This window comes from Denticeps clupeoides, chromosome 6, assembly GCF_900700375.1.
Source record: "Denticeps clupeoides chromosome 6, fDenClu1.1, whole genome shotgun sequence".
In the NCBI taxonomy this organism is placed as follows: domain Eukaryota; kingdom Metazoa; phylum Chordata; class Actinopteri; order Clupeiformes; family Denticipitidae; genus Denticeps; species Denticeps clupeoides.
This window is the reverse complement of record NC_041712.1, coordinates 2,996,260-3,009,405: the sequence shown is the minus strand read 5'-3', so window position 1 is coordinate 3,009,405 and position 13,146 is coordinate 2,996,260. Positions and strand designations below refer to the sequence as shown.

Sequence of the window (13,146 nt, the reverse complement as noted above, 5' to 3'; positions counted from 1 at the left end):
TGTATTTTTTTTCTGTTTTAATCCTCTGTTTTAAAATGCATGCTGCATGCTGGCCTGCCTTCATCACAGAGGCCGATGAAGGTAAAGATTTTTTTGTATGTATTTACTCTGTGTCTGGCTTTATCGCCATTGGTGGATAGTCCCCTATTAGCATTTTAATGATTTCTTTGTCTTTTTGTTTCATTCCCATCAGTAAGATTGGGCCTGACTTTTTTGATTAAGCTGGAAGGCGTATTATATTGGCATATAGTTTTAATCAAAGTGTTTGATGTTCTCTGTCACTCTTGATAAGTGGCTGTGGGAGCCCAAAATTAAAACTTACTTGTGTCCACATGATGTTATCATCAGTCTTGTGGATGACAGGTCTGCTGGGGCACATTCTTCATATTTAGTAGGGGAAAATTCATCAGGACGCCTCACTTTGTCTAAGACAGAGATACTGTAATTCTTTTTTTTATTATTGTCTTTAACTAAACACATTTTGTTTCGGAGGAACTGCCTGACTCTTATTGTGTGTGTTTGCTACAGCTGGCCGTAAGCAGTTTGCGCGGCATGAGTGGGCTCAGAAGGCCGCCTACCTCTTGGGCTGCAGCCTGGAAGAGCTGTCATCCTCCATCTTTAAACACCAGGCCAAGGGCACCCTCCCTCGGCCCTCAGCCAGGTCTCAGGCCTCCGAGGAGCCCGCAGACAACCCAGGTACCCAGCATTGTGTTTATTAAAATAGCTCCTCTTTAGCTATATACCTATCAAACTTATTTCTCACGGCAACAACAAAAAAATAAATAAAACACCAACTCCACAAATCCACTTCAGACATTACTGCAGTTGAGGAGCTGCTGGGCAGGGCTAGATAGAGATTTATCTCACATCAAAACAACAGACACAGCTCCATAATGTTCTTAGATGTCTGCTATGAACATTGTTCAGTGAAAAATGCATCATGATAATACATCATCCATATTCCCGACCAGCATAAGTCAACTTTCAACACCTGCTTTGTTATATGAAGTTTTTAAATGCCTTAGCAGACCCGGTGGATGTTTAGTTTTTCTCTGTTTTTAAAGTACATAGCTGTGATGAATTTTGTTCATTTTGTAGGTTTGAAGGTCACAGCAATGGAGTGTTTGGAGGCCATGGCATCCGGGCTGTATGCAGAACTCTTCACCATGTTAATCTCACTCATTAACCGGTGAGAGCGGTTAAATAAGAACTAGAACAGATTCACCAATACATTTGTGGTCTTCTGTTCGCTCACAATTTTTCTGTGTAATTAAAAAAAAATAAAACCATACCCTGCCTTTTGCTCCACATTAATAAACATACCAACATTAACATTGTGAGCTTCAAAGAGAAATGTCATATTAGCCTTTGACTGTCTAACTAACAGCTCTGTTTAATAGCGAAAGTGAAAACATTTCTTCACACAAAATGAAATGTGGATTGGGACTAAATGGCCGCGTGGCCATAAGAAAGTGACTTATTGCTGATGCTAATTGTACAACAGGCTTAGAATTAGGCATGACACACAAATAATGCAATGGGTGCAATGCAAGGGGTGATGCAAGGGGTGATGTGGTCTGACTAATCAAGATTGACCCTGAGTGACTGGAGAAACAGGATAAGAAGAGGATAATTCCTACTGTACTGTTCTGCGGAGGGTGTGCCGATATGAGGTTCTCTGTTGATTTTTGTCCTTGGTCTGCTCTGTATGCTCTCAGTGCTCTCAAGTCCAGTCAGCATTCACTTTGCTCGCTGCTAATTGTGGACACGCCCGGCTTCCAGAACCCCCGTCAGACCAAAAGTGACCGCGGGGCCACCTTCGAAGAGCTCTGCCATAATTACACCCAGGAGCGGCTGCAGACCCTGTTCCAGGACCGCACCTTTGTACGAGAGCTAGAGCGTTATAAGGAGGTATATACACACACACACACACACACGTTTCTCCTGATGTACATTTCCATCAGGTGATTTTTTTTTTTTTTTTTTTTCTGATTACAGTAACTCCATTAAATCTAATGCAGGTTGGGGTTTTTCCAACTAAATTACTTACACTTACTTACTCTAAGACTGTCCTGTAGAACAGGTTCAGCCTGATGTCTGGTTTGCTTCGCTCATTGTCACAGCCTGACATGTTCATTATTGACATGTGACATGTTCTGCCCACAGCTCATTCTCCTCACTGGTCAGAGGTAAATATAGTATTGTGGCCATCTGCACAGAGGAAAGGAAACATGGTCCTTTTTGAAAGAATAATACAGGACTGATCACTTCTCCATTAATCTTAACAGCCCACTAATGATCTGAATGGTTAGAACCCATAAGATTTTATTGAAATATTTTGTGTGTTAAATTATTTAGATTATTAGCTTGAGTCCATCACTCACTGTGTTCAGTTGTTTTATCCAATACTGCCATCAAGGTTGTGCTTTGTCAGAAACAACCAGACCTGGAAACCTTCTCCCATGAATCCATGGTCCAGTTCTGAAGCTCACATGCCTATTGCAGGCTCTCTAGGGCCTGCAGTTTGCAATAAACTGACATTTACATTTATGCCATTTATCAGATGCCCATATCCAGAGCGCTTTACAATTAGTAGTTACAGGGACAGTCCCCTGGAGACATTCTTGCTCAGGGACACAATGGTAGTAAGTTGGGTTTGAACCTGTGACTTTGTGGTCTTCTGGTGAAAGTGAGTGTGTTACTAGAACCCCTGGTGTGACTACTTTCTGTCAGAACCAGCATTAAGGGCTTCAACAGTTTCTACTGCAGTAGAATTCTGACCTGGGTGTCTTTCCTCAGACCCATGTTTTTAGGTCCTCACCGCTATATATCAGGAACTATCCTAAAGACCTGCTGCTTGTCTAGATTTCTAGCAACACAATGTGGCCCTTCTCTCTCAGATTCTTACACTTCACTAGTTGACTACTCTTTCTGACCCATAAATCCTCTCCATTGCAGGTGTCTTTGTAACCTGAAACTGTTGGTCACCTCACCTATTAATTAGGTTAATGTTGTGGCTGATTAGTGTACATTGTGTCATATGTTGCACCGGTTTCACAAAGTGTTTGTGTGGAAGTTTTTCATGTTCCATTAGACACAAGGGAAGGAAAGGAGAAGGTACAATTGGACAGTTTATGTCCAATGATGCAGAGTTTTTTGCAGTATTTGTTGGACATGGAACAGCGAGGCACTGTTGGCTGAATAACAGATGAAGTATAATAGTAAAACGATGTAAAAATATGTTTACATTGTAGTAGTATTTTGATTCACTTCAGTGTTCAGAAAAGCAATATGTTCCACCAAAAATAAATATTGAAAGTACTTTTCCTGCCTGCTCGGAAACTATTAATCAATGTAGTCAGTGCTTAAATAAATGATAGATTGATCATTAACCATAAATAAAATGTTTTATTTGACTTATTAATCACGGTCTGCTTCTTCTCTGCAGGAAAACATTGAGGTTGCAATAGATGGTATAGAGTCCAGCCCATCACTGTCTGTGTCTGCTGTGGACCAAGCGTCCAGCCAGGCCCTGGTAAGACCCTCCACTGTCCTCCTGCTGTACATTTTACCTTCATACAGTCACATTGACCAGCAGTATAATGCAATCACAACAGGATCCTTTTACATTGCTCCACTCAATACGCAGTATGTCATGGGACATGTGTCCACTTGTGTCTAAATGATGCTGTGGTGGAAATATTCATTAACACCTGAAGGAAAATTCAGTTCTTATATTGATCATGTTGAATTAAAATTAACTTGGTGGTTTGGGATTTGGGATTCGGTTTGGGATTCGAACTGGCAACCTTCTGATTATGGGTCCGTTTCCTTGCCTGCTAGGCCACCACTGCCCATTTGTTATGTCCATTCTGTTATAAAATAAAATATTGGCTCATGTGATTTCTTTTATATACCACTGTGGTGACAGAATCATTTAAACTCATTGTTAAACTGTGTATTTCTGGAACCCAGGGCACAGGCCAAATGTCAGTCTATGGATCAGCTCAAACTTTAGCAGAACAGGTGACCTGAGGGTGACTGAACTTTTTTTTTTTTTTTAATCGACCTTCATATTTATGTGTGTTAGTCAATTGACCCAGAAGGCCGATAACGCTGTCATTTTTTAATAAATGCGAACACACTTTGTGGAGGGCTGGTTTTGCAGATAATGTTTAATGACTCATTCGTTCATCCTCTTATTTATTTAATTAATTAATTAATTAATTAATTAATTAAAACTAAACACTAAACAACTCCTATTGGAGGGATGTGAACATCTGGTAGAATAGTGTGTCAGGGAGTGCAGGTGTATGTGTGTTGACATTTATTTTGTGTGTGTTTGACTCAGGTGAGCACACTGGGGAGGACAGATGAGGCTCGGGGACTGCTGTGGTTGATGGAAGAGGAGGCCCTGCAGCCAGCTGGAACAGAGGACACCCTGGTGGAGAGACTCTTCAGCTACTATGGCCCAGCAGAGGGAGAGAGCAAAGGTGTCCAGTTGTATAGCACACACACTCACACACACACTTCCATTCATACACTGACGTGCTTGTTATACTCACACATTCCTGTACACACTCTACATGCTGACTCTACACTCTACATGCATGGTAAAGATTAGTTGTGGTCTGATTAGATGGAGTTGCTCATGGAGTTGCTTATGTTCCCACAGTTAAACATGGTGATAGCAGCATCATGCTGTAGGGCTATTTTGCAGCATCAGGTGTTCGACTGCATGGCATCATGAAAAAGAAAATTAAGTTGACATTTTAATGCAAAAATCTGCTAGGTCTTCCAATAGGACAACAACCAAAGCATACATCAAATTAAATCCAAAAGGTCCTCAAGGATGCCAAAACCAAGATCCTGGAGTGGCCCACACAGAGCCCAGACCTCTGGCGGGTGCTCAAAGGGAACGTTCATGCTCGGAAACCATGCAGTTTGCAATGGAAGAATGGAACAAATCCCTCAGGAGACCTGTGCCTGCCTAGTAAATAACCACTCTAAGAGGCTGAGAAAGGGTACACTACTGACTATTAATGGCCAGGGGGCTAATCATTTTGGATGTGTCATTCTTGTTTCAACTCAGTGTATTGATTTTAAATATCCCAATTAAACTTAGTGGACTTTGTTATTTATAGAGTATTAGTTTCCAAAATAACAAACACTTGTTTTTATGGTAATTTTCATAGAGAAATCAATAGTGTTGTCTAATGGGGTACCATCTAAAATCTGACTCTATGCGCATCATTAATTTTGCGCAAGGCACAACGGGGAGTGTTCTATTCAAACGAGATGATTCAGTGGGTGGGGTCCTTGTAAATGAGCCCTTAAAATAGTCATGCAAGGCGCTCTTTGGTATTTAATGTCATTAGAGCCCTGAGCCAGTACGTGTTCCTTTCATCAGATATTATCTTGATTTAAATTGTCTTTTAAAATCATTTGATTGAATTGTTATCATTTAATTCTATTCAACACAAAAATTAAAGAGTTTCTGGAGTGGTTTTGGTGAGTTTTCTAGAAGTGGTGCAGCTGGAAAGAAGTGGAAAGAAAATACATACACCATTACATAACAAATGGCAACCTGTGATTAAAATTGTGTGAAAAATCTAATTTGATATGAACCGATTTGCCAGATGTGGTGGGCTGGCGTGTCCTGGGTCCCACCAATAACAGGACTAAAGATAGTGAGTGATCTGAGTGAATTATGTATTTAATAATTTAGTAAATACTGAGATGATTTTACATTTACAAGGATGTGTGTTTTGAAAGTCAGTTTCAGTCAGTTTTGGTTTAATGTGTAGTTTGCACTCCGCTAATATACCCTTAAACTTACAACATAACATCAAGGGTCCTTATATTGAAACACATTCCCACCAACACACAAAAGTAAATTTTATTTTTCTCTCCCTTTAGGCCATACGTTGTTGCTTAAGAGTGAGCGGCCACACCACTTCCTTCTAGGCCACAGCCATGGGACAGACTGGGTGGAGTACGATGTGCGTGGCTGGCTAAACCATGCCAAGCAGAACCCCGCCTCTCAGAATGCCGCCACATTACTTCAGAATTCTCAAAAGTATGTAGGTCCCACTCTCACTGCAATCTATCATGCCAAATTGTGTGGGACATGAATATGCATGAAGCATAGAATACTTCTGGCAGTATTTTAATCATTCTTAATGGGACCTTTGCACACAAACATGAACAATGTGTAACTAGTAGAGACTTGGACGTCTGCATTTAGTGGTAATGCCATATTAAATTTCATAATCAGCTGTCATTAACAGTTATGGCCTGTGGTTCTCGGCGTCACTTACAGGAAGAACATTAGTGGACTCTTCATGGGCCGATCGGGCGGGTCCACTGTGCTGTCCGGCTCCATCGCCGGACTGGAGGGTGGGTCGCAGCTGGCCCTGCGAAGAGCCACCGGTATGAGAAAGACCTTCACCACTGGCATGGCTGCTGTCAAGAAGAAGTCCCTCTGTATTCAGATCAAGCTACAAGTGGTGAGCACCCTGGGCAGATCTCTACTCCGGTGCGTTTTGGGTTCATAAAGAATTAAAGATGAACAGAAGAGGTCAGCTGAGGGGAGGTTTCTCTCTCTGTTGGGATCAATTATTAAGTGAGTGAGGTGAGGCGATGGCTTTCATCCGGAAGTATACTTTTCCGTAACGTTATGAATGATGGATCATTTTAACAAATGTAAGGGAACACGTTTTCTGCAATTGTATTATTTCTTTTATTTAAACATAGGACTTATTTAGAGGCATGTTGCATGCCTTTATGACAGATTAGGGCCATCATTTCCAGAAATCCTTGTTCTTCTTTATGCTGAAGATACTTCATAATGAAGATGCTGTATGTTTGTGCTCATTGTCCTGCTGCAGAATACATTTGGGACATATGAGCATACACTTTGCATAATGGACAAGTATCTGTCTATATTTCTCAGCATTGATCCTCCATTTGCAGAAAAGCAGTCCCAAACATGGACAGAATCTCCACACTGTTGCCTGCAGACACTAATTATTGTGCAGGTCTCATGGCCTTCAACAAACAAACGGCATTCTGAGAAGGAAAAGTTTCAGATTTTCTTTCATCAGTCCAGAGCACCTACAGGCCTTCTTCTGCAGCCAGTTCTTATGGTTTCGTGCATTGTTGCCCAGAGTTTCCATGTCGGACGCTGCAACTCGTCCATGAGTTCCACTTCTCCAGACAATAGATGGGTGTACCTGGGTCCCACTGGATCCTGTCTATCCTGAGCTGATTGCATTGCTGGACATCTTCCGATTTTGAAGGGAAATAAGCTTGATGTATTTTTCTGGGCCGACCTTGCTGATGCAGCATAACTACGTTGTTGAGGCTTGACGTGTCATGAAAATTCTGCAACTTCACCTGGAGTTTGTCTGTTCCCCACCAAATTTTAAGCCTCCCACAAAGCTGTTTCTTTTTCAGTAAAGGACTGTGTTTCTATATGAAACTGATGCTCATTAGCACCTGTAAGAGGTTATGGTGATACAGATTTTCCTTTTGTTTGGTTTGCTCAGTTTGCTTTTTATTTACATTTTTGAAAGCATTCTTAGTTTACAGCATTTCTTCACTCCAGCCTAAAACTTTTGCATGGAACTGTATATCCCATATGTGATCCGAATGAGGGTGTATTTTGGCAGGATGCGCTGCTGGACACTTTGCGGCGGTCCAACGTCCACTTTGTCCACTGCCTGCTGCCCAGGGTGGACGCTCTGTGCGGGGTCGGTGGAGCTGAGGCAGCGGGGGAGAGCTGTGACCCGAGTCTCATGCAGCTGGACATCGGTCTTCTGCGCTCCCAGCTCCGCTGCTGCAGGCTGCTGGATGCCATGAGGATATACAGGCAAGGTATGGACCCTTTTGTCCCCCCAAAATAACGGTGCTGTTTTAACACGTGCTAGTGCAAAATGAACCATTTCACCAAAACTCTCCCAGGCTTCCCCGACCACATGGGCTTCTCTGAGTTCCGCCGGCGATTTGATGTGCTGACGCCACATTTGACCAAGAAACTCGGGCGCAACTATATTGTGAAAGATGAGAAACGAGTAAGTGTCCTGGCTGAGGTAATTGTAGTCTGTGCTTTATGGCTGAGCAATGGGCAGGAAGTGTGAAGTGTTTGACCTTGTATATCAGGGCCATTACGAAACCTTAATCATCTGGGCTCCAGCTCCATTGAATATGGGACGTTGACAGGAGCGGGAAAAAGTGGATTAACTGTACTGGGCTTAACTAGCACCACTGGCAGCTTGTGGAGATGAAACTGGAGGAAGATGTTTGTGTTTGACAAATGAGATGGAGGTTTGGAGGGATTAAAAAAAAAGAAAGAGGAAGGCAGACTTTCCCTGCGTCAGTGTCCCTAGAGGAGTGTTTCTTTGGAAACCCGGTCAAACAAAAGGCCTTTAGTGTTCAGCGCCACCACCTCCTCTCCCACTGTAATCTAGATGGGGGCTTTTCAGCCTGGGTTTTCAAGGCCCGTCTGCACAAGGGCTAAGAGCGAGGGAGAAGTAGAGTTGCAACTTTGACTTGCAGACTTTTGTGCTGGGGCAAGGGTAAGAATGGTTTTGCTGCGTGACTGCAGCTAGTCACAGATCGCATGTGGTTCTAGCTCTTCTGAAACAGTGCTCCCAGATGCAGGAGATGTGGTGTGGCCACTTCTCGATTCATCTCACCTTTTCTGTGTGTTTTTGTTCACAGGCTGTGGAGGAGCTGCTGGAGTCCCTGGAGCTGGAAAAGAGCAGCTACCATATGGGCCTGAGCAGGGTGAGTACTCGACTGGAGTAGCGACACCTTAGGGCCTGTGGGAGGCACATGTAATCCAAAAATCAGCATAACACTGATGCCAAGAAGTCAGGTAGAAGGGAGAAGAATGCCTTTCTGTGCATGGATTGTGGCCGTGGCCCAACTTCTGCCCCTTTCACCCCTCAACATAATTATATATATTTATATTTTAATAAGCAATTGTTCACTTGCAGACTAATAATGGTGTCTGGCAGAGTGTGGCTTAATCCTGTCAGCTGGAAAGAGTTTTGCGTGAGTAAGAGAGAGCAAGAAACGGGGTAAACAGCCCATCCTTCTGCTTCTCCCCAATGATGAGAATTTATTGGACCATATTATAAGCCTGGATGGGTGGTAATTATCGAGGTAGCTGCGGCTGCCCCAGGGCTTCTGCAGAGTCGGATCTGTGCACAGAAGTAGATTAGCGCCAAGATTCAAGCATCGCGTCCTAGCAACAGCAGCCCTCCAATGAATTCCAATTACACCAAATCCAAATGTAGTAGCAAGGGGCTGTCTTTTCAGTCATTGCCTTTATTGTTCATAGCTCAAATATCATTGTTTTTTTTTAAATATGCAGCATTTGCCTGGTTCCACACAATTCGGGATGTTTGCCATCTCGTCCAAACCCATCAAATTTTTGCTGCTTGACTGATACTCTACGAGGAGATGCTGAACTACTTAAGGGTTCTACCAGGGCTCCTTATTGCTTCATATGTCAATCTGAAACATTCTCATTTATAAATGTATTAAAGTTCCTCTTCTGGAAATCCATCCTGGCAGTTTTTTCATTTTTAAAGTGAAAGTGAAGTGATTGTCATTGTGAAACACTGCAGCACAACACACAGTGCACACAACAAAATGTGTCCTGTATTTAACCATCACCCTTGGTGAGCTGTGGGCAGCCAGGACCGGAATTTGAACCGGCAACCTTCTGATTATGGGGCCGCAAGACCACCACTGCCCCTTGCTTTAAGGAAACACTTCTGCTTTAATGAAAACAGAATCATCTGAACAGGGCAGTGGTGGCCTAGCGGGTAAGGAAACTAACTCATAATCAGAAGGTTGTGGGTTCAAATCCTGAACCACAAGGTGCCACAGAGGTCCCTTTGATCAAGGAACCGTCCCCACACACTGCTCCTGGGCGCCTTTCCTGACTGCCCACAAAATGGTGATGGGTTAAATGTAGACTAGGTCACATTTTGTTGTGTGAACCATGTTCCCTGTTGCAGTGTATCAAAATGACTGTTTAAAATGTTATCTGTATACGGCAGATTGAATATCTCCCACAAAAAGAAGGATGTCTGTTCAAATATGTATTTAAAAAAAAGATTCCCATTAATGAGTCATTGGTATAGTGAATGCAGCCCAGTAATGGGATATTTAAGATTCTTTTCAACTAGAATCTGATGCTAACTCGCTAAAGATAACCCTCCAAAGGTGGCACTTGAGCAGCTGTTTTGTGATTCCACTGTTTTTCCCTTGTGTTAGGTGTTCTTCAGGGTGGGAACATTAGCAAAGCTGGAGGAGCAACGAGATGAGCAGACCCGGCGCAACATCACTCTGTTCCAGGCTGCCTGCAGAGGTTACCTCTCTAGACAAGCATTCAAGAAAAGAAAGGTACTTCATTATTGTGGTGTGGGTTTTTAAACAAGGATTACCTGTGTGTGTTTGTGTTCCCAAGTTCCCCAAATTTTGTAGTCCAGAACTCAGCCTTGGTGCAGAATTTCAGCCACTTTCCCCAGGACGTGCCGTTTTGGTGTCTGAACCACAAAATTTGGTGCAGACAGGAAGTTGAAATTATCCCACTGGATCTTGAGAACTACAAAAATACATTTGGTAATTTTCACGTCCAATTACCAAGCAACTGCAATGCTTCGCACATTTGGAAGCCATAATTTTTGGTGGAGATAATGTTTTAGGGGAGAGGTGGGAAATTCTCTGGCCAGAAAAAGCATGAGAAACGGGAGGTAATCTTTCCCCTTATGACTTCATAAGGGGACAAATTCCAGATTGGACCATCTGAGCTGCCGCTCTCTTCAAATTGAAATTGAAATTTAATTTGTCACATACATAGTCATACATATAATATGCAGTGAAATGCTTTTAGCGACTGCTACAGACCACAGTATTGCAAATATTGCAATACAATATTGCAAGTATACAATGAAAACCAATATGCAAATATTGCAAACATAATAAAATATTACACTTTTATGTCTTTAACATAAAATATGTGTAACAGGTAGGGTGAAGGTGTGCAAATGAGTGAAAGTCAATGTATAGAGATTTAAAAAGCCAAAAAAAAAAGAGATTTTCTGCAAACTAAACATACTAGTTTCCATAACGTCTAAGAGGCTGGGAAGAGCAGGGTGGCTTTTTATTAGGTTTGATCTGCCGTTTACTAGAGCAGGTCATTGTTGGAATGGCTCTCAGGTTTCACAGAATCGTTGTGGTTCTCTGTGGAAGACATCAGTGTCGAGTTACATTAAAACTCCACTTTTCTGAACCTCTTTTGGCTTTTGCCATACGCTGTGTTTCTGAGAGGTTGAAATGTTTTTAAAATGCTGCTCACTTTCTTGCAATAAACTGACACGTATATGAGCCAGCGTTGGTCTCATCTTGACTGTGGGAAGGTCGGCGGTGTCCGTTCTCATCAATATTAACCAGGAGGAGAGCAGCCCTGGGGACCAGAGCGATAAGGCCGGATGTGTAACGAATCCTGTTCTGCCGCCCGGCTCTCACCGTTCATGAAATGTGATTAGGCTCTCATTTGAAGTGTCCGCCCTCAACAGGGTAAACCATGGCTGGTTGAACTCTTAAGATGTTTTGACTTTAGTGGAAGGTCTCTTTAAAATGTTTTCCCTGAGGTTTCATGCAGCGAGGCGATCATCATCCGGCATCGCAGACTTTTTTTGTACCTGGAATCAGAAAGTAAATGTGCCAGGCGTCCTTCACTCTGCCCTTGCACTTTCATTATTCCCGCTCCTTTAAATAAGGTTGTGCTATGAAACCCAAATGAAGGACTCTTCTGCCTGATAAAAACTTTCCGGGTGCTGAAATGGAGACGCAGGTGGCATGCTTCATAGGAGATGAGAGGAAGTGTCGCCATGACGACAGCAGCATGCCTCCATATGAACGTTAATGTCTGGACCATAGACCATTTGTTGTGAGGTTTGCTCTGATTATTCTGCGGTAAGCAAGGCCTGGTAAATATGTTCAGCGGGACTCCCAGCATCCTTTTCATGGTGTAACAGATTGTAATTGGTCAACCAATTGATGCTATGAATGTTGGTGGTTTTTAATTGTCTTTGCTTGAAATGGCTGCAAACAGGCATCATGTAAACATTTTTGAAAAGTGGCAAAATGTCTTGATGTTTGAGTTAATTTATCAAAGGGTTTGGATTTTTTGCCCATGTGTCAGGGATTTGTAGCCAACTGCTGCTTGCAATACGTCTGTTTTTCAGGTTACTGTTACAGAACAAACACACACACACACACACACACACACACATTCATGGGTGGGATGCTCTCAGTTGGCACATGTTTGCAACTGGTAGCTCTCAAGAAATATTGAACCTTATTAAACAGTGTGTCTGTGTGTGTTTCTCTAGTCAGTGGTCTTGTTAAATGAAAAAGGAAACATGCGTTGAATAGCGAAATTCCAGCCCTGAGGAATTTGCCACAGAAATACAGAGACATATATCTTTTTAGCAAGGCCACACAAACATATCGACTTTTTGGAAACGCACCAGAGATCCACATTTGAGGTTTTACTATTCATATGAATGAGTTTTATTTGTGACATTTGCAATGCTCTGAACTTGGACCCTGCATGCGGGGTGAAGGGCTCTGGTCCTGGCTGCAGTTTTTGTTGCATCAGCTCTGCTGCAGCTCTGCTGCAGCTCAGCTCAGCTCTGCTGCAGAACTCAGTCAGGTCACCTGCTGCAGATCTGCCCACATCATCTCCTCCATCTTGCTCTCTTTTCTCATTCTGTGCAGATCCAGGACCTGGCCATTCGCTGCATTCAGAAGAACATTAAGAAGAATCGAGGAGTGAAGGGCTGGCCCTGGTGGAAGCTTTTTACCAATGTGCGTCCCCTGGTTGAGGTGCAACTAACGGAGGAGCAGATTCGAGGCAAAGACGTGAGTGTCCACCCATCTCTATTCCTTCATCTGACGCTTTTGCCCTCCCTCCTCCATCCTTTGACATCTGGTTGTGTTGAGACGCACATCATAGCCATCTCTCAGCGTATGGAGGTTGATGATTGTTTTAGTTTTGGGCAAATGTGACCTTGGTTACCCAGAAGAGACCATAATGCTGGACTCAAAGTGCAACAAAGT

General features: G+C 42.8%; 1 protein-coding gene across 14 annotated transcripts in view; it reads left to right on the top strand.

The window, feature by feature from the left end:
* Positions 1-13,146, top strand: part of LOC114793074 (unconventional myosin-XVIIIa-like) — a 53,550-nt gene that overhangs the window by 23,195 nt on the left and 17,209 nt on the right. For 13 of the 14 annotated variants that reach the window (XM_028984726.1, XM_028984725.1, XM_028984727.1 and 10 more), the window contains 13 exons: positions 70-81; positions 529-696; positions 1,099-1,189; positions 1,719-1,911; positions 3,449-3,535; positions 4,352-4,493; positions 5,920-6,079; positions 6,323-6,509; positions 7,674-7,878; positions 7,966-8,075; positions 8,725-8,790; positions 10,294-10,422; positions 12,805-12,948. In XM_028984726.1, coding sequence (XP_028840559.1) covers positions 70-81; positions 529-696; positions 1,099-1,189; positions 1,719-1,911; positions 3,449-3,535; positions 4,352-4,493; positions 5,920-6,079; positions 6,323-6,509; positions 7,674-7,878; positions 7,966-8,075; positions 8,725-8,790; positions 10,294-10,422; positions 12,805-12,948 — 1,694 coding nt within the window. The remainder of the gene's footprint in view (positions 1-69; positions 82-528; positions 697-1,098; positions 1,190-1,718; positions 1,912-3,448; positions 3,536-4,351; positions 4,494-5,919; positions 6,080-6,322; positions 6,510-7,673; positions 7,879-7,965; positions 8,076-8,724; positions 8,791-10,293; positions 10,423-12,804; positions 12,949-13,146) is intronic. The other variant, XM_028984716.1, reaches the window with a different exon arrangement.